The sequence below is a fragment of the Oncorhynchus masou genome, unplaced genomic scaffold, assembly GCF_036934945.1.
Source record: "Oncorhynchus masou masou isolate Uvic2021 unplaced genomic scaffold, UVic_Omas_1.1 unplaced_scaffold_439, whole genome shotgun sequence".
In the NCBI taxonomy this organism is placed as follows: Eukaryota; Metazoa; Chordata; class Actinopteri; order Salmoniformes; family Salmonidae; genus Oncorhynchus; species Oncorhynchus masou.
The window spans coordinates 155,762-176,810 of record NW_027010781.1 but is presented as its reverse complement, the minus strand read 5'-3'; the positions used below and the strand labels follow the sequence as shown (position 1 = coordinate 176,810).

The 21,049-nt window shown below is 44.8% G+C and overlaps 1 protein-coding gene and 1 pseudogene across 1 annotated transcript in view; both read right to left on the bottom strand.

Annotated features, from left to right (window-relative positions):
* The window catches only part of LOC135535052 (E3 ubiquitin-protein ligase TRIM39-like), a 63,505-nt gene extending 62,234 nt beyond the window's left edge, over positions 1 to 1,271 (bottom strand). Inside the window, exon 1 of the mRNA XM_064961783.1 lies at positions 922 to 1,271. Coding sequence (XP_064817855.1) covers positions 922 to 1,271 — 350 coding nt within the window. The remainder of the gene's footprint in view (positions 1 to 921) is intronic.
* The window catches only part of LOC135535059 (NLR family CARD domain-containing protein 3-like), a 126,407-nt pseudogene extending 121,951 nt beyond the window's left edge, over positions 1 to 4,456 (bottom strand).
* Positions 4,457 to 21,049: the final 16,593 nt, after the last annotated feature.

Below are 21,049 nucleotides of genomic sequence, written 5' to 3'. Positions count from 1 at the left end.
GGACCACATACTCTAGGGCTCTGACCAGCGATGGTATAAACCTGCAGGAACACAGACTCCAGGGCTCTGACCAGCGATGGTATAAACCTGCAGGACCCACAGACTCCAGGGCTCTGACCAGCGATGGTATAAACCTGCAAGACCACAGACTCCAGGGCTCTGACCAGCGATGGTATAAACCTGCAGGACCACAGACTCCAGGGCACTGACCAGCGATGGTATAAACCTGCAGGACCACAGACTCCAGGGCTCTGACCAGCGATGGTATAAACCTGCAAGACCCACAGACTCCAGGGCTCTGACCAGCGATGGTATAAACCTGCAAGACCAACAGACTCCAGGGCTCTGATCAGCGATGGTATAAACCTGCAAGGCCCATAGACTCCAGGGCACTGACCAGCGATGGTATAAACCTGCAAGACCCACAGACTCCAGGGCTCTGACCAGCGATGGTATAAACCTGCAAGACCACAGACTCCAGGGCTCTGACCAGCGATGGTATAAACCTGCAGGACCCACAGACTCCAGGGCTCTGACCAGCGATGGTGTAAACCTTCAGGACCACAGACTCCAGGGCTCTTACCAGCGATGGTATAAACCTGCAGGACCACAGACTCCAGGGCTCTGACCAGCGATGGTATAAACCTGCAGGACCACAGACTCCAGGGCTCTGACCAGCGATGGTATAAACCTGCAGGACCACAGACTCCAGGGCTCTGACCAGCGATGGTATAAACCTGCAGGACCACAGACTCCAGGGCTCTGACCAGCGATGGTATAAACCTGCAGGACCACAGACTCCAGGGCTCTGACCAGCGATGGTATAAACCTGCAGGACCACAGACTCCAGGGCTCTGACCAGCGATGGTATAAACCTGCAGGACCACAGACTACAGGGCTCTGACCAGCAATGGTATAAACCTGCAAAGTCTATTCACCAGCGCCTCAAAATGGTTGAAGAAGTAGTATCTTGGGGGGTCGTATAGGCATGGATGCCTGCGCTGGCTGGGGTGATTGATCTCACAACCGATGCATTTTTCTCGTATATATTCTCCAATCACCACGTCTAAAAGCGTGGCTACAGAAGCCTTGATGGTGTCCACAAAAATCGTACTGACTACCCCATCAAACACGTCCTTGGGCTGTGTACATGTAGGGGGTGTCGTGGGTCTTGCCAGGGGGGAGTAGAATGTTGGGCTGCGAGGCATAGAGTCCTTAGGGTCGGGCCCCCATGACGTTTCGGAGTCCTGGTATGTGGTAGGAATATCCATGGTTAATGCGTAAGTGAAGAACTGTAGGTTTTAAGGACCCTCCTTTATTTGTTGAACCAGCCCTCTGGGTATCAGGGCGTGGTTAACGCAGCCGCATACTTAGTTTTCTTCGGGGGGATGACCTTCTGAGGATGCATCTTCTTGGGGCTCCTTTGAATCATAATCCTCGGGATTCGTATATATTATGCACTTCCTTACATGAACAATGCTCTGTCGCTGTTGGCTCTGTACAAACAGAGCGTCCAACAACTCCAACATTTTCAATTCCATTAAATCCCAACTTTTAAAAGGAATAAGCATGCGCAACCTAAAATCCCCAGTCAGGCCTCCATCACAAATGTTTTGGTTGCGGATTTCCTCGTTGCTGATATAGAACTCCACGCAGCCACATGGAAGTCCATTCTTTCTTTGTATTTTCACCCTGTGAAATACTCTTCCTGAGGAGTCAGGGGTACCTTCCCAACGGGTCTCGTAGCCTCTGAACAAGCTATACCCTTTGGGGATAAGTCTCAGTTCGGGACACAAAACCTGGCGAAAAACCGTCCAGTATTCAACCCCATTGTCCACTCCTAATGTCTGGTCGGTATATTATTCTCCTTCGGCTACCGTATAGAGGTTCACTCTACAGGCCAAGTAATCAAACAGATACCCCCATTGCTGTCCATTAGACATCAGCACCTGATCTTTCAGCGCAGTGGCGAGCGGTATCAGGGTTCTATACACACTTAGAAACCGCTTCTTTGGCGCATCGTATATTGCGGCTGTATACTTTGCCCTTTCTCTATGTTTCAGCCGCGGTCCTGCTTCCGTTGTTACAGTCATCACAGCTTTGCCTCTGACCACAAATCCAGTTCAAAAATCTTGTTTACTGTTCTGGGGTCGCATGCCTTGTTCTGGACTTTTATTTATAATGCGTCTGCCACAGCCAATACCCCGGACATTCCTGCTTCTTTAGATAGCAACCATAAGGGCAATAAAACTGGTGGTGTGGGGCCATACTCTTTCAAAAGTTGAAACACAGAACCTCCCCCAGTTCAACCAGGCCCCTAGACATCAATCAGCATGACAATTTCAAAGGATGCAATATAGATATATAATAACACACCCTCTAACACGTGACCACAGGAACAGGATGGCCGGAGGCCCATATTTGGACATGCACACGTCATCATGACACAGGGTCATAAATCAATTACTTTGACGCGTGCCATCTACTTTATTCTCACTTTATAGATATCTAGGTGAGACAACCACATATCACAGTCTAATATACAGGATACCAACATTAAAGTCCAATGGATAAAAAGCCCTTTGCAAAAAAACACATTTTCATAAACATTTAAAATATAGAACAGGTACAGTGCCTTGCGAAAGTATTCGGCCCCTTGAACTTTGCGACCTTTTGCCACATTTCAGGCTTCAAACATAAAGAAATAAAACTGTATTTTTTTGTGAAGAATCAACAACAAGTGGGACACAATCATGAAGTGGAACGACATTTATTGGATAGTTTAAACTTTTTTAACAAATCAAAAACTGAAAAATTGGGCGTGCAAAATTATTCAGCCCCCTTAAGTTAATACTTTGTAGCGCTACCTTTTGCTGCGATTACAGCTGTAAGTCGCTTGGGGTATGTCTCTATCAGTTTTGCACATCGAGAGACTGAAATTTTTTCCCATTCCTCCTTGCAAAACAGCTCGAGATCAGTGAGGTTGGATGGAGAGCATTTGTGAACAGCAGTTTTCAGTTCTTTCCACAGATTCTCGATTGGATTCAGGTCTGGACTTTGACTTGGCCATTCTAACACCTGGATATGTTTATTTTTGAACCATTCCATTGTAGATTTTGCTTTATGTTTTGGATCATTGTCTTGTTGGAAGACAAATCTCCGTCCCAGTCTCAGGTCTTTTGCAGACTCCATCAGGTTTTCTTCCAGAATGGTCCTGTATTTGGCTCCATCCATCTTCACATCAATTTTAACCATCTTCCCTGTCCCTGCTGAAGAAAAGCAGGCCCAAACCATGATGCTGCCACCACCATGTTTGACAGTGGGTCTGGTGTGTTCAGGGTGATGAGCTGTGTTGCTTTACGCTAAACATAACGTTTTGCATTGTTGCCAAAAAGTTCAATTTTGGTTTCATCTGACCAGAGCACCTTCTTCCACATGTTTGGTGTGTCTCCCAGGTGGCTTGTGGCAAACTTTAAACGACACTTTTTATGGATATCTTTAAGAAATGTCTTTCTTCTTGCCACTCTTCCATAAAGGCCAGATTTGTGCAATATACGACTGATTGTTGTCCTATGGACAGAGTCTCCCACCTCAGCTGTAGATCTCTGCAGTTCATCCAGAGTGATCATGGGCCTCTTGACTCCATCTCTGATCAGTCTTCTCCTTGTATGAGCTGAAAGTTTAAAGGGACGGCCAGGAGGTCTTGGTAGATTTGCAGTGGTCTGATACTCCTTCCATTTCAATATTATCGCTTGCACAGTGCTCCTTGGGATGTTTAAAGCTTGGGAAATCTTTTTGTATCGAAATCCGGCTTTAAACTTCTTCACAACAGTATCTCGGCCCTGCCTGGTGTGTTCCTTGTTCTTCATGATGCTCTCTGCGCTTTTAATGGACCTCTGAGACTATCACAGTGCAGGTGCATTTATACGGAGACTTGATTACACACAGGTGGATTGTATTTATCATCATTAGTCATTTAGGTCAACATTGGATCATTCAGAGATCCTCACTGAACTTCTGGAGAGAGTTTGCTGGACTGAAAGTAAAGGGGCTGAATAATTTTGCACGCCCAATTTTTCAGTTTTTGATTTGTTATCCAATAAATGTCGTTCCACTTCATGATTGTGTCCCACTTGTCGTTGATTCTTCACAAAAAAATACAGTTTTATATCTTTATGTTTGAAGCCTGAAATGTGGTGAAGGGTCGCAAAGTTCAAGGGGGCCGAAAACTTTCACAAGGCACTGTATATAGAATGTACCCATAAGCCATCATTTCTGATTAAAAAACTATTTAGAATATACATTCTTAATCAATATTGTCAGCTCACCTCTTAGTTTTGGTGTCATGTTCCCCAGAGAGACTAATTTTAGAGGCAGGGCCCCCCTCCTCTCTCTCCCCAGAGATACTCATTTTATAGGCAGGGGCCACCTCCTCTCTCTCCCCAGAGAGACTCATTTTAGAGGCAGGGCCCCCTCCTCTCTCTCCCAAGAGAGACTCATTTTAGAGAACTGACCCCTAAACAGAGATCCAGCATGTTGTGTTTGTTTGATGTTGTTTTAGGACTATGAAAATGGACAAAAGGATGAGCCTATGGATTATGAAAACAACCAAAATAAATGGGAAAATGGGAGAGGAGAAATGACTAGAGACAGTGTTGTTTAACTCACTGACCAGGACCCATGAGTTCTTCTTACCTTTGTTCAGTAGAACAGTCTCCCTCTCTAAACAGTATAGGTAGACCCATAGACCGGTCACTCTTCATGGACACACAGCTGGGTACAGGGGAGGCTGGTCTCTCCTGCTTGATTGGGCTTCAACACAACAGAGACAAACATTACATCTCTCATCTACTCTGAGCTCAGATGGGGAAACATAAGAAGAGTTTCATTCCAAACGCTTTATATCACTTTTCAGAAATGTTGGTCAATTATATTTTATTGTTAAAATAAATGATTAAAGAACTATAAGGCTTTATAAAGACTTCTAAAGGGGGTAATTTAGAAATAAAATGCACTTTTGCTGTTATTTTCCTGCTGTGAGAAACTTAGTCAAATTAACATGGCATCTGTCAGGGCATTCATCTTTAGATATCTAGGTGAGACAACCACATATCACAGTCTAATATACAGGATACCAACATTCCTGTTAAATAATGGATATATAGATATCTAGGTGAGACAACCACATATCACAGTCTAATATACAGGATACCAACATCCCTGTTAAATAATGGATATATAGATATCTAGGTGAGACAACCACATATCACAGTCTAATATACAGGATACCAACATTCCTGTTAAATAATGGATATATAGATATCTAGATGAGACAACCACATATCACAGTCTAATATACAGGATACCAACATTAAATTCCAATGGATAAAAAGCCTTTTGCAAAAAAAAATGTTCATACACATCTAAAATAAAGAACAGGTATATAGAATGTACCCATAAGCCATCATTTATGATTAAAAAACTATTTAGAATATGCATTCTTAATCAATATTGTCAGCTCACCTCTTAGTTTTGGTGTCATGTTCCCCAGAGAGACTAATTTTAGAGGCAGGGCCCCCCTCCTCTCTCACCCCAGAGATACTCATTTTATAGGCAGGGCCCCCCTCCTCTCTCTCTCCTCAGAGAGACTAATTTTAGAGGCAGGGCCCCCTCCTCTCTCTCCCCAGAGATACTCATTTTATAGGCAGGGGCCACCTCCTCTCTCTCCCCAGAGAGACTCATTTTAGAGGCAGGGCCCCCTCCTCTCTCTCCCAAGAGAGACTCATTTTAGAGAACTGACCCCTAAACAGAGATCCAGCATGTTGTGTTTGTTTGATGTTGTTTTAGGACTATGAAAATGGACAAAAGGATGAGCCTATGGATTATGAAAACAACCAAAATAAATGGGAAAATGGGAGAGGAGAAATGACTAGAGACAGTGTTGTTTAACTCACTGACCAGGACCCATGAGTTCTTCTTACCTTTGTTCAGTAGAACAGTCTCCCTCTCTAAACAGTATAGGTAGACCCATAGACCGGTCACTCTTCATGGACACACAGCTGGGTACAGGGGAGGCTGGTCTCTCCTGCTTGATTGGGCTTCAACACAACAGAGACAAACATTACATCTCTCATCTACTCTGAGCTCAGATGGGGAAACATAAGAAGAGTTTCATTCCAAACGCTTTATATCACTTTTCAGAAATGTTGGTCAATTATATTTTATTGTTAAAATAAATGATTAAAGAACTATAAGGCTTTATAAAGACTTCTAAAGGGGGTAATTTAGAAATAAAATGCACTTTTGCTGTTATTTTCCTGCTGTGAGAAACTTAGTCAAATTAACATGGCATCTGTCAGGGCATTCATCTTTAGATATCTAGGTGAGACAACCACATATCACAGTCAGATATACAGGACACCAACATTCCTGTTAAATAATGGATATATAGATATCTAGGTGAGACAACCACATATCACAGTCTAATATACAGGATACCAACATTCCTGTTAAATAATGGATATATAGATATCTAGATGAGACAACCACATATCACAGTCTAATATACAGGATACCAACATTAAATTACAATGGATAAAAAGCCTTTTGCAAAAAAAAATGTTCATACACATCTAAAATAAAGAACAGGTATATAGAATGTACCCATAAGCCATCATTTATGATTAAAAAACTATTTAGAATATGCATTCTTAATCAATATTGTCAGCTCACCTCTTAGTTTTGGTGTCATGTTCCCCAGAGAGACTAATTTTAGAGGCAGGGCCCCCCTCCTCTCTCACCCCAGAGATACTCATTTTATAGGCAGGGCCCCCCTCCTCTCTCTCTCCTCAGAGAGACTAATTTTAGAGGCAGGGCCCCCTCCTCTCTCTCCCCAGAGATACTCATTTTATAGGCAGGGGCCACCTCCTCTCTCTCCCCAGAGAGACTCATTTTAGAGGCAGGGCCCCCTCCTCTCTCTCCCAAGAGAGACTCATTTTAGAGAACTGACCCCTAAACAGAGATCCAGCATGTTGTGTTTGTTTGATGTTGTTTTAGGACTATGAAAATGGACAAAAGGATGAGCCTATGGATTATGAAAACAACCAAAATAAATGGGAAAATGGGAGAGGAGAAATGACTAGAGACAGTGTTGTTTAACTCACTGACCAGGACCCATGAGTTCTTCTTACCTTTGTTCAGTAGAACAGTCTCCCTCTCTAAACAGTATAGGTAGACCCATAGACCGGTCACTCTTCATGGACACACAGCTGGGTACAGGGAGGCTGGTCTCTCCTGCTTGATTGGGCTTCAACACAACAGAGACAAACATTACATCTCTCATCTACTCTGAGCTCAGATGGGAAACATAAGAAGAGTTTCATTCCAAACGCTTTATATCACTTTTCAGAAATGTTGGTCAATTATATTTTATTGTTAAAATAAATGATTAAAGAACTATAAGGCTTTATAAAGACTTCTAAAGGGGGTAATTTAGAAATAAAATGCACTTTTGCTGTTATTTTCCTGCTGTGAGAAACTTAGTCAAATTAACATGGCATCTGTCAGGGCATTCATCTTTAGATATCTAGGTGAGACAACCACATATCACAGTCTAATATACAGGATACCAACATTCCTGTTAAATAATGGATATATAGATATCTAGGTGAGACAACCACATATCACAGTCTAATATACAGGATACCAACATTCCTGTTAAATAATATTATATAGATATCTAGGTGAGACAACCACATATCACAGTCTAATATACAGGATACCAACCTTCCTGTTAAATAATGGATATATAGATATCTAGGTGAGACAACCACATATCACAGTCTAATATACAGGATACCAACATTCCTGTTAAATAATGGATATATAGATATCTAGGTGAGACAACCACATATCACAGTCTAATATACAGGATACCAACATTCCTGTTAAATAATGGATATATAGATATCTAGGTGAGACAACCACATATCACAGTCTAATATACAGGATACCAACATTCCTGTTAAATAATGGATATATAGATATCTAGGTGAGACAACCACATATCACAGTCTAATATACAGGATACCAACATTCCTGTTAAATAATATATATTGTAATGACCTGACTAGATCATAAATGAACAATTGTCCAGACAGAGGCTTGAGTTTGCGAATTGACGGTTTATTAAACCAACTTTACACAGGCTACTGTTTGTGCAGTAGCCCACGCCAAAAAGATGACAGATAACCCACAAGCCAATCGTGACCTTCTCTTGGGAAGCCCAGACGTAAGAGAGAGAGAACAAAGGCTGAACCTGGTCTTAACTTCCAATGCTCCACCCCCCTGCCCAACCCCCCTCCACGCCACTCCGCCAACCACCAGGATGCCCGGCATCAGAACATTCCAGGCATTCCCGTGATTGGCAGATAGCAGGTTGATTGACATGTCGGACCCCGCGAACACCGGGTACTGGTCAGTACAACACAACCACCTCCTAGCCTAACACATAACACACAGCTGTCTGTGCGGGTCGCTACACAGCCCCCCCACCACAAAGTCCCTCGTCCCCGAGGGAACAAACAAAGTCTCTGAAGCGACCCGGAGGTCTCCTTTGCCTGCGTGGCCGTGATGGTCGCAGAGTGCCCCTCTGGGAACCAGGGGATGAAGGCAGGGATATGGTGGACAAGGAAGCGGGAACGGGTAATACAGTCCGTGGCTCTGGGGAACCACGCGGTGACACAGGGGGGGAGACAGGGGGAGTGGGCTGTCTGGAGCCTTGTCTGCGGCACCTGAGGGTGGGTGCCTGGAGAATGTCATTGCCAGAGAGGGGAATTGTGGTGGTTCCTGGGGTTTGGGGAAAAGAGGCCCCTCTGTATGGGGCTAACCTGTCCCGGTGCAGTGCCACCTTTCTCCCCCTGGGAGGAAGCTGCACCCGGTACACAACCTCCACTACCCTCTCCAGGACACTGCAGGGTCCCACCCAGTGACTGTCCAACTTGGGGCATCTGCCTTTTTTCCTTAGGGGGCTGTAGACCCAGACCAGCTCCCCAGCCACAAAGTGCCTTCCCCGGGTGTGCACGTCATAGTTCCTTTTCTGCCTCACACCTGCATTCACCAGCTGCTCTCTGGCGAAGGTGTGGGCTGTCTCCAGGCGGTCCTGGAGTCTCCGGGCATACTCCGGCCCCGGAGGAACATGAGGGCTATCCAGGGGCCGACCAACGCCATCTCCGCAGGGGTGCGGATCTCTCCCCAGCATGAGGAGGGCAGGCGTGCAGGAGGTGGAGTCTTGGACAGCGGAGCGGCATGCCATGAGGACCATAGGCAGGTGCTTGTCCCAGTCACGCTGGTGTTTGGAAGAGACGATGGCCAGCTGCTGTCCAAGCGTTTTGTTGAAGCGCTCCACAAGGCCATCACTTTGAGGATGGAGAGGAGTAGTGCGGGTCTTGTGCATACCCAGCCTCTCACACATTGTGGCGAACACACGGGACTCAAAGTTTCTGCCTTGGTCACTGTGGATGGACTCTGCAGCTCCAAACCTGCTGAACATCCCCGCTGTCAGGGCGTCGACGATGGTCTCTGCCTCCTGGCCAGGCAGAGCATGGGCCTCGGGCCATTTTGTGAAATAGTCCATGGCCGTGAGCACCCAGCGGTTTCCACTGTCTGTGGTGGGGAACGGCCCAACTACATCCACTCCCACCCTCTCCATGGGAGCCCCCACTGGCCAGGCAGAGCATGGGCCTCGGGCCATTTTGTGAAATAGTCCATGGCCGTGAGCACCCAGCGGTTTCCACTGTCTGTGGTGGGGAACGGCCCAACTACATCCACTCCCACCCTCTCCATGGGAGCCCCCACTGGGAACTGTTGGAGCTGAGCATGAGAGCGGCCTGGGGGGCCCTTTCTCGCTGTGCAGTTGTCACAGCGGCGACAAAAGTCCTCCACATCCCTCTTGTGCTGCCCCCAGTAGAAGCCCTGACGGAGACGGCGCAGTGTTTTTGTGACCCCAAAGTGTCCAGTCCCCACCCCCATGAGTACTCTGGAGCACAGCCTCCCGCAATGCTTTTGGGACCACCACCTGCCACCTCTCCTCTCCCGTAGCTGACTCCTTCCATGCCCGCTGTAGCACGCCATCAGCCAGCCGCAGTCTCTCAAACTTCGACCACAACCCTTTGGTCGCGAGTGAGAGCGCTGTCACCTCTTCCCATGGTGGCCTCACCTGCGCCTCTACCCACTGTAGCACTGGCTGTAGGTCTGTGTCCCGTCCCTGCTGCTGCCGCCATTCAGCCACGTCGACAGTCTGCAGCTCGCAGCAGACAGGCCCGCTCGCCCGACACACTGTGGCACAGACACCCTCCTCTGTCCGCAGCTCTCTCTCCCGTCCCTCTCTCCATTCACAGTGGCGGCAGCCGTCTGCAGTACAGGGCCGACGGGACATGGCGTCGGCGTTGGAGTAGCGTGCCCCTGCCCTGTGCACCACCGTGAAGTCATACGGCTGAAGCTCCTCCAACCAGCGTGCCACCTGCCCCTCTGGCTCTCTGAAAGACATGAGCCACTGGAGAGCAGAGTGGTCAGTCCTTACAGTAAAGGGCAGACCACCCAGGTAGTACTTGAAGTGTTTGACGGAAGCCACAACAGCCAAGAGCTCCCGTCGGGTGACACAGTAGCGGCGCTCATGTTTGTCAAATGTTTTGCTGAAGTACGCCACCACTCTCTCCCCCTCTGGCGCCACCTGGGCCAGCACCCCACCTATGCCCACATTGCTCGCGTCTGTGTCCAGGATAAAGGGCAAGGTGAGGTCAGGGGGGGCGAGCACGGGGGCCCCGATCAGTGCACGTTTGAGGGTGTTGAATGCCTCCTCACACTCCACTGTCCAAGTGAAAGCCTTGTCCTTCGGCAGCAGGCGGTTCAGTGGAGCAGCAACGCTTGAGAAGCCCCGTACAAACCTCCTGTAGTACGAGGCCAGGCCCAGGAAGCTCTTCAGCTGACGCTGGTCGGTGGGGGTGGGCCAGTCTCTGACAGCCCCTACCTTGTCCTCCATGGTGCTGATCCCCTCCTTCCCCACTCGGTGGCCCAAGAAGGACACCTCTCTCCTCATGAAGTGGCACTTCTCGGGGTGGAGCTTCAGACCTGCGGCAGCCACCCTCTCCAGCACACGCCGTAGCACCCCCAGGGCTGACTGGAAGGAGCTGCCATGGGCCAGGATGTCATCGAGGTATACCAGACACTGCTGTCGGGGGATGCCATCCAGCACCCTGTCCATCAAACGCTCAAAAGTAGCTGGAGCGTTGCACAGGCCAAAGCACAGGACCTTGAACTGCCAGTGTCCTCTGTTAGTGGAGAACGCAGTTTTGGCTCTGGCCTCTGGGGAGAGGGGCACCTGCCAGTAGCCACTGCGGAGGTCTAGTGAGGAGAACCAGGAGGACCCCTAACCAGGTCCAGCGACTCATCGATACGTGGTATGGGGTATGAGTCCTTCCTGGTTACCTCATTCAGCCGCCTGTAGTCCGCACAGAACCTCAGCTTTCCCCCCTTCTTCGGAACCATGACGACTGGCGCCGCCCAGGGGCTGTCTGAGGGCTCAATGAAGTCTGCCCGCTGCATCTCCAACACAGCCTTGTCTGCCGCCTCCTGGCGTGCCAGCGGGATACGGCGGGGACGCATCTTGATGGGTCGAGCATCACCTGTGTCGATCTCATGCTGCACCAGATGAGTCTGACCCACCTCTTCCTCACTCAACGTAAAGCTGTCTCTGAATTCAAACAGCAACTGCCACAACCGTTCCTGCTGCTCGGGGTCAAGACCAACACAGTTCCCCCCATATCTCCCTCACTGCAGACAGTGTCCTCTCCTCTCCCATCTGGGGTAGCTGGGCTGGGGGTTGCGGCCCGGGCTCACAGAGGGCTGTGTCATGGAGGTAGCTGGGGGAATGTAACACACCGCCGTAGGTGACAGGGGGACTGGGGAAAAGTCACACACAGCTGTGGGGGAGGGGCGCAGCCATGAGTCTCTGCTGCTTTAACTGTTGGAGTAAAGGGTTTGTTGGGTTGAGTGAATGTGACATTAGGGGGGCCATGGTGACTTCCGTCCCCCTGGAAGCTCAATGTGCCCCTATTTAGGTCTAACTGGCAGCCTGTGCTCCTAAGAAAGTCCAACCCCAGGATACAAGGGTCCTGCACAGCCGCCACCCACACAGGATGACGCACAGTCCTGCCCCCTACTGTCAGAGTCATTATTCCCTTCCCTTTCATGGGTGCCAGCTCACCTGTGACTGTGCGGAGCTGCACAGTTGTAGGCTCACACTGAGTCCAACCTGGCACAATATCTGGCCTCACCAGGGTTACTGTGGACCCAGTGTCCACCAGGGTGGAGCAGGGCACCCCCTCCACAGTGACAGGGACATGACAAAAGTCCCCAACACAGGTCCGGCCACACAACACAACAACAGGCTCCATCCGCTTGCCCTTGTCTGCTTCTGGGGGAAGTGGAGCCTTGCTTCCCCGTCTGTGCCGGTGGGCTCCTCCTGAAGATGATGGTGGTTGGGATAGAAAGCCAGGGGTCCGCACTACCCGGTCTATGCGGACCCCGAGCCGTTTCCCTGAGCTCTGGGGGACATGGGGCAATCTCGGCGCAGATGGCCTGGCTGGCCACAACCCCAGCAGACCCTGGGACCAGGGCTTGTGTTTCGTGCCGCCTGTAGCGACACAGCCCGAATGAGTTTTGTCATTTCGGCCACCCAAGCAGGCTTTTCCGGCTCCGGGCTGCTCTGCCCCCCAGCTCGCACAGAGGGTGTGTCTCCCTGCACCCCCACCAAAGCCCCAGCTGAAGCCCCAGCCCACACCAGCTCCCTCTCCAAAGCCATCTCCAAGGCTATCTGCAATGACTCAGGATGAGCCAGCTGGGTCTGTATGCCACTTCTGACACCAATGTAATGACCTGACTAGATCATAAATGAACAATTGTCTGACAGAGGCTTGAGTTTGCGAATTGACGGTTTATTAAACCAACTTTACACAGGCTACTGTTTGGGCCGTAGCCCACGCCAAAAAGATGACAGATAACCCACAAGCCAATCATGACCTTCTCTTGGGAAGCCCAGATGTAAGAGAGAGAGAACAAAGGCTGAACCTGGTCTTAACTTCCAATGCTCCACCCCCCTGCCCAACCCCCCTCCACGCCACTCCGCCAACCACCAGGATGCCCGGCATCAGAACATTCCAGGCATTCCCGTGATTGGCAGATAGCAGGTTGATTGACATGTCGGACCCCGCGAACACCGGGTACTGGTCAGTACAACACAACCACCTCCTAGCCTAACACATAACACACAGCTGTCTGTGCGGGTCGCTTCAATATATAGATATCTAGGTGAGACAACCACATATCACAGTCTAATATACAGGATACCAACATCCCTGTTAAATAATGGATATATAGATATCAAGGTGAGACAACCACATATCACAGTCTAATATACAGGATACCAACATTCCTGTTAAATAATGGATATATAGATATCTAGGTGAGACAACCACATATCACAGTCTAATATACAGGATACCAACATCCCTGTTAAATAATGGATATATAGATATCTAGGTGAGACAACCACATATCACAGTCTAATATACAGGATACCAACATCCCTGTTAAATAATGGATATATAGATATCTAGGTGAGACAACCACATATCACAGTCTAATATACAGGATACCAACATTCCTGTTAAATAATGGATATATAGATATCTAGGTGAGACAACCATGGATATATAGCATTTAGCAAAAAAACACATTTTCATACACATCTAAAATATAGAACAGTTATATAGAATGTACCCATAAGCAATCATTTCTGAATAAAAAACTATTTAGAATGTAAATTCTTAAACAATACTGTCAGCTCACCTCTTAGATTTGGTTTCATGTCCCCCAGAGAGACTCATTTTAGAGTCAGGGCCCACCTCCTCTCTCTCCCCAGAGAGACTCATTTGAGAGTCAGGGCCCCCCTCCTCTCTCTCTCTCCAGAGAGACTCATTTTAGAGCACTGACCCCTAAATAGAGATCCAACATGTTGGTTGTGGTTAACACAGTGACAACTAAACAGATATCCAACATGTTGGTTGTGGTTAACACAGTGACAACTAAACAGAGATCCAGCATGTTGGTTGTGGTTAACACAGTGACAACTAAACAGAGATCCAACATGTTGGTTGTGGTTAACACAGTGACAACTAAACAGAGATCCAACATGTTGGTTGTGGTTAACACAGTGACAACTAAACAGAGATCCAGCATGTTGGTTGTGGTTAACACAGTGACAACTAACTATTTTATTCATTATCTTTTAGAAATAAAACAGTTTACTAACAAACACATCCAAACTGTCAGGTTATTTATTGTAGTTACTTTTTTTTAGCCCAATGACCACTCAAAACCCGCCCACAAGGCCTGAAAACGAACTAATAGCCCCTACATCTTATTTTGGGGTGGCAGGTAGCCTAGTGGTTACAGCGTTGGGGCGGCAGGTAGCCTAGTGGTTAGAGCGTTGGGGCAGCAGGTAGCCTAGTGGTTAGAGCGTTGGGGAGGCAGGTAGCCAAGTGGTTAGAGCGTTGTGGCGGCAGGTAGCCTAGTGGTTACAGCGTTGGGACGGCAGGTAGCCTAGTGGTTAGAGTGTAGAGGAGACAGGTAGCCTAGTGGTTAGAGTGTTGGGGAGGCAGGTAGCCTAGTGGTTAGAGTGTAGAGGAGACAGGTAGCCTAGTGGTTAGAGTGTTGGGGAGGCAGGTAGCCTAGTGGTTAGAGTGTTGGGGTGGCAGGTAGCCTAGTGGTTAGAGTGTAGAGGAGACAGGTAGCCTAGTGGTTAGAGTGTTGGGGAGGCAGGTAGCCTAGTGGTTAGTGTTGGGGCGGCAGGTAGCCTAGTGGTTAGTGTTGGGGCGGCAGGTAGCCTAGTGTTTAGAGTGTTGGGGCGGCAGGTAGCCTAGTGGTTAGAGTGTTGGGGTGGCAGGTAGCCTAGTGGTTAGAGTGTTGGGGCGGCAGGTAGCCTAGTGTTTAGAGTGTTGGGGCGGCAGGTAGCCTAGTGGTTAGAGTGTTGGGGAGGCAGGTAGCCTAGTGGTTAGTGTTGGGGAGGCAGGTAGCCTAGTGGTTAGTGTTGGGGCGGCAGGTAGCCTAGTGGTTAGAGTGTTGGGGCGGCAGGTAGCCTAGTGGTTAGAGTGTTGGGGTGGCAGGTAGCCTAGTGGTTAGAGTGTTGGGGCGGCAGGTAGCCTAGTGGTTAGAGTGTTGGGGAGGCAGGTAGCCTAGTGGTTAGTGTTGGGGAGGCAGGTAGCCTAGTGGTTAGTGTTGGGGCGGCAGGTAGCCTAGTGGTTAGAGTGTTGGGGCGGCAGGTAGCCTAGTGGTTAGAGTGTTGGGGCGGCAGGTAGCCTAGTGGTTAGAGTGTTGGGGCAGTAACCGAAAGGTTGCAGGATGGAATCACAGAGCTGACAAGGTAAAAATCTGTTGTTCTGCCACTGAACAAGGCACTGTTCCCCAGCAGGCCGTCATTGTAAATACGAATTTGTTATTAACTGACTTGCCTAGTTAAATAAAATAAAACAAAAATTCAGATAACCTACTGGTCAAGATGATTTAGCAGCTTGCTTAGTACAAATTGACAGATTAATTCATTTAACATGAATAGCAAGGAGATGTTGAGGTAAGAAGTGTTTCTGTTGCCCAGTAGCCTGCTGCAATAGGCTACTGAGGATGGTCATAATTTCAATCAATTAATCTAATATTAATACTATGGTAATGAACTGAACAGGTCTATGAATCTAATATTAATACTAATGAACTGAACAGGTCTATGAATCTAATATTAATACTAATGAACTGAACAGGTCTATGAATCTAATATTAATACTAATGAACTGAACTGTTACCTTAAATCTAATGCATTCTAACATCTGATCAGCCATTGAGATAGATCTGTTACCTTAAATCTAATGCATTCTAACATCTGATCAGCCATTGAGATAGATCTGTTACCTTAAATCTAATGCATTCTAACATCTGATCAGCCATTGAGATAGAACTGTTACCTTAAATCTAATGCATTCTAACATCTGATCAGCCATTGAGATAGAACTGTTACCTTAAATCTAATGCATTCTAACATCTGATCAGCCATTGAGATAGAACTGTTACCTTAAATCTAATGCCTTCTAACATCTGATCAGCCATTGAGATAGAACTGTTACCTTAAATCTAATGCATTCTAACATCTGATCAGCCATTGAGATAGAACTGTTACCTTAAATCTAATGCCTTCTAACATCTGATCAGCCATTGAGATAGAACTGTTACCTTAAATCTAATGCATTCTAACATCTGATCAGCCATTGAGATAGAACTGTTACCTTAAATCTAATGCATTCTAACATCTGATCAGCCATTGAGATAGAACTGTTACCTTAAATCTAATGCCTTCTAACATCTGATCAGCCATTGAGATAGAACTGTTACCTTAAATCTAATGCCTTCTAACATCTGATCAGCCATTGAGATAGAACTGTTACCTTAAATCTAATGCCTTCTAACATCTGATCAGCCATTGAGATAGAACTGTTACCTTAAATCTAATGCATTCTAACATCTGATCAGCCATTGAGATAGAACTGTTACCTTAAATCTAATGCATTCTAACATCTGATCAGCCATTGAGATAGATCTGTTACCTTAAATCTAATGCATTCTAACATCTGATCAGCCATTGAGATAGAACTGTTACCTTAAATCTAATGCATTCTAACATCTGATCAGCCATTGAGATAGAACTGTTACCTTAAATCTAATGCATTCTAACATCTGATCAGCCATTGAGATAGAACTGTTACCTTAAATCTAATGCATTCTAACATCTGATCAGCCATTGAGATAGAACTGTTACCTTAAATCTAATGCATTCTAACATCTGATCAGCCATTGAGATAGAACTGTTACCTTAAATCTAATGCATTCTAACATCTGATCAGCCATTGAGATAGAACTGTTACCTTAAATCTAATGCATTCTAACATCTGATCAGCCATTGAGATAGAACTGTTACCTTAAATCTAATGCATTCTAACATCTGATCAGCCATTGAGATAGAACTGTTACCTTAAATCTAATGCATTCTAACATCTGATCAGCCATTGAGATAGAACTGTTACCTTAAATCTAATGCATTCTAACATCTGATCAGCCATTGAGATAGAACTGTTACCTTAAATCTAATGCATTCTAACATCTGATCAGCCATTGAGATAGAACTGTTACCTTAAATCTAATGCATTCTAACATCTGATCAGCCATTGAGATAGAACTGTTACCTTAAATCTAATGCATTCTAACATCTGATCAGCCATTGAGATAGAACTGTTACCTTAAATCTAATGCATTCTAACATCTGATCAGCCATTGAGATAGAACTGTTACCTTAAATCTAATGCATTCTAACATCTGATCAGCCATTGAGATAGAACTGTTACCTTAAATCTAATGCATTCTAACATCTGATCAGCCATTGAGATAGAACTGTTACCTTAAATCTAATGCATTCTAACATCTGATCAGCCATTGAGATAGAACTGTTACCTTAAATCTAATGCATTCTAACATCTGATCAGCCATTGAGATAGAACTGTTACCTTAAATCTAATGCATTCTAACATCTGATCAGCCATTGAGATAGAACTGTTACCTTAAATCTAATGCATTCTAACATCTGATCAGCCATTGAGATAGAACTGTTACCTTAAATCTAATGCATTCTAACATCTGATCAGCCATTGAGATAGAACTGTTACCTTAAATCTAATGCATTCTAACATCTGATCAGCCATTGAGATAGAACTGTTACCTTAAATCTAATGCATTCTAACATCTGATCAGCCATTGAGATAGAACTGTTACCTTAAATCTAATGCATTCTAACATCTGATCAGCCATTGAGATAGAACTGTTACCTTAAATCTAATGCATTCTAACATCTGATCAGCCATTGAGATAGAACTGTTACCTTAAATCTAATGCATTCTAACATCTGATCAGCCATTGAGATAGAACTGTTACCTTAAATCTAATGCATTCTAACATCTGATCAGCCATTGAGATAGAACTATTACCTTAAATCTAATGCATTCTAACATCTGATCAGCCATTGAGATAGAACTGTTACCTTAAATCTAATGCATTCTAACATCTGATCAGCCATTGAGATAGAACTGTTACCTTAAATCTAATGCATTCTAACATCTGATCAGCCATTGAGATAGAACTGTTACCTTAAATCTAATGCATTCTAACATCTGATCAGCCATTGAGATAGAACTGTTACCTTAAATCTAATGCATTCTAACATCTGATCAGCCATTGAGATAGAACTGTTACCTTAAATCTAATGCATTCTAACATCTGATCAGCCATTGAGATAGAACTGTTACCTTAAATCTAATGCATTCTAACATCTGATCAGCCATTGAGATAGAACTGTTACCTTAAATCTAATGCATTCTAACATCTGATCAGCCATTGAGATAGAACTGTTACCTTAACTCTAATGCATTCTAACATCTGATCAGCCATTGAGATAGAACTGTTACCTTAAATCTAATGCATTCTAACATCTGATCAGCCATTGAGATAGAACTGTTACCTTAAATCTAATGCATTCTAACATCTGATCAGCCATTGAGATAGAACTGTTACCTTAAATCTAATGCATTCTAACATCTGATCAGCCATTGAGATAGAACTGTTACCTTAAATCTAATGCATTCTAACATCTGATCAGCCATTGAGATAGAACTGTTACCTTAAATCTAATGCATTCAGACACAAGAAAAAGAGAAAACCCTCAAAAAAAAAGAGAAAGCTCATTAGAATGCAGTTTAAACCACCTCAGAGCTAATTTATCTAGTTGATAGGTAATCGACTAGCTGGGCTGTTCCCCGGACTCCGTGTGTAGGGACTTGTACAATGCTTGAACAAGGCTATTGAACTTGACATTTGTGTCTGTATGTATTCTTGGTATGTTCCAGTAGATGGCAGTAAACACCTGCTGTAACTAGACTTTACAAGTGACCGTGTTTACATGCACACCAATATCCCGTTATTAGTCGGGTACTCAAGTATTGTGTGTTTGAGTTGATGCATGTACACATCTTATCCCATGTACTGTTGTTTCTGCTGTCTGCTCAGGCTGTTTCACAAATTATATTTTCATCTGATTGTCAAAAAAAATCTAAATAAAAAAAGTAAGCTAGTGCAGTTTGTTACTCTGTACTGGACCGTATAGCCTACTGGCTGCAATTTAGATACATTTATGATTATAATATTCAACTATAGTTTGATACATGCCGCTTCTCTTCTGTCATAAATTGTTGCCCCAGAAGACTAAATAAAGTAGTTCTCTCCAGAATAATGTGTTACATTGATAGACTAAATAAAGTAGTTCTCTCCAGAATAATGTTTTACATTGACAGATAAATAAAGTAGTTCTCTCCAGAATAATGTTTTACATTGACAGACTAAATAAAGTAGTTCTCTCCAGAATAATGACAGACTAAATAAAGTAGTTCTCTCCAGAATAATGACAGACTAAATAAAGTAGTTCTCTCCAGAATAATGATAGACTAAATAAAGTAGTTCTCTCCAGTATAATGACAGACTAAATAAAGTAGTTCTCTCCAGAATAATGATAGACTAAATAAAGTAGTTCTCTCCAGAATAATGACAGACTAAATAAAGTAGTTCTCTCCAGAATAATGACAGACTAAATAAAGTAGTTCTCTCCATAATAATGTGTTACATTGACAGAATGAATGCAGTAGTAATCTACAAGTTAACACTGGTAAAGTTGACCATTTAGTTTAGGGACCGGGGAGAAAACTCAATAACTCCAGAACAGTGGAAAGAGTGTTCCTGTCCAAATGTCCACATGTCATCAGTCTGAAGGGTTTAGTTTAGGGACCGGGGAGAAAGAGCAATAACTCCAGAACAGTGGAAAGATTGGTCCTGTGTAAAATGTCCATATGTCATCACTCTGAACGGTTTTAAGGAAATTAAAATCTGTGAAAAAGATTAAACATTTCTGATCAGGTTGAAAATACTGTCTGCTTGCATCAGTGTCAAAGATAACACCTTACACTCTCATTCACATCATCTCAAGAGATACTGAAATAAATCATATTTCTCCACCCCTAAATTAACATTTGTTGCTTCATTTAAATGCAAGAAATGCATAATTCTGCAGTTCATATTATATTATAGGCCTACAGTCAGTGTCCAGATTTCAGTTCATATTATAATAGATTATAGGCCTACAGTCAGTGTCCAGATTTCAGTTCATATTATATTATATTATAGGCCTACAGTCAGTGTCCAGATTTCAGTTCATATTATAATAGATTATAGGCCTACAGTCAGTGTCCAGATTTCAGTTCATATTATATTAGATTATAGGCCTACAGTCAGTGTCCAGATTTCAGTTACTATTATATTAGATTATAGGTCTACAGTCAGTGTCCAGATTTTAGTTACTATTATATTAGATTATAGGTCTACAGTCAGTGTCCAGATTTCAGTTCATATTATATTATATTATAGGCCTACAGTCAGTGTCCAGATTTCAGTTCATATTATATTAGTAGATAGGCCTACAGTCAGTGTCCAGATTTCAGTTACTATTATATTAGATTATAGGCCTACAGTCAGTGTCCAGATTTCAGTTACTATTATATTATAGGCCTACACTCAGTGTCCAGATTTCAGTTCATATTAGATTATAGGCCTACAGTCAGTGTTCAGATTTCAGTTACTATTCAATTTAACCCATATGAATTTAAATTAGTAATATTCAGTTTATTTATGGCTACAGTGATACTCGTGAACGGGATATCAAAGGTGCATGTGTGACAAAGTGAAAATGTAGTTTCCATCAACCTCACTCGCGATGCGCGCAACGTGGATATCAGAAACACCGCAGTTCCGGGTAGATTAGTGGGTGAAACCATTCACCTCAGAAAGAGGGGTGATA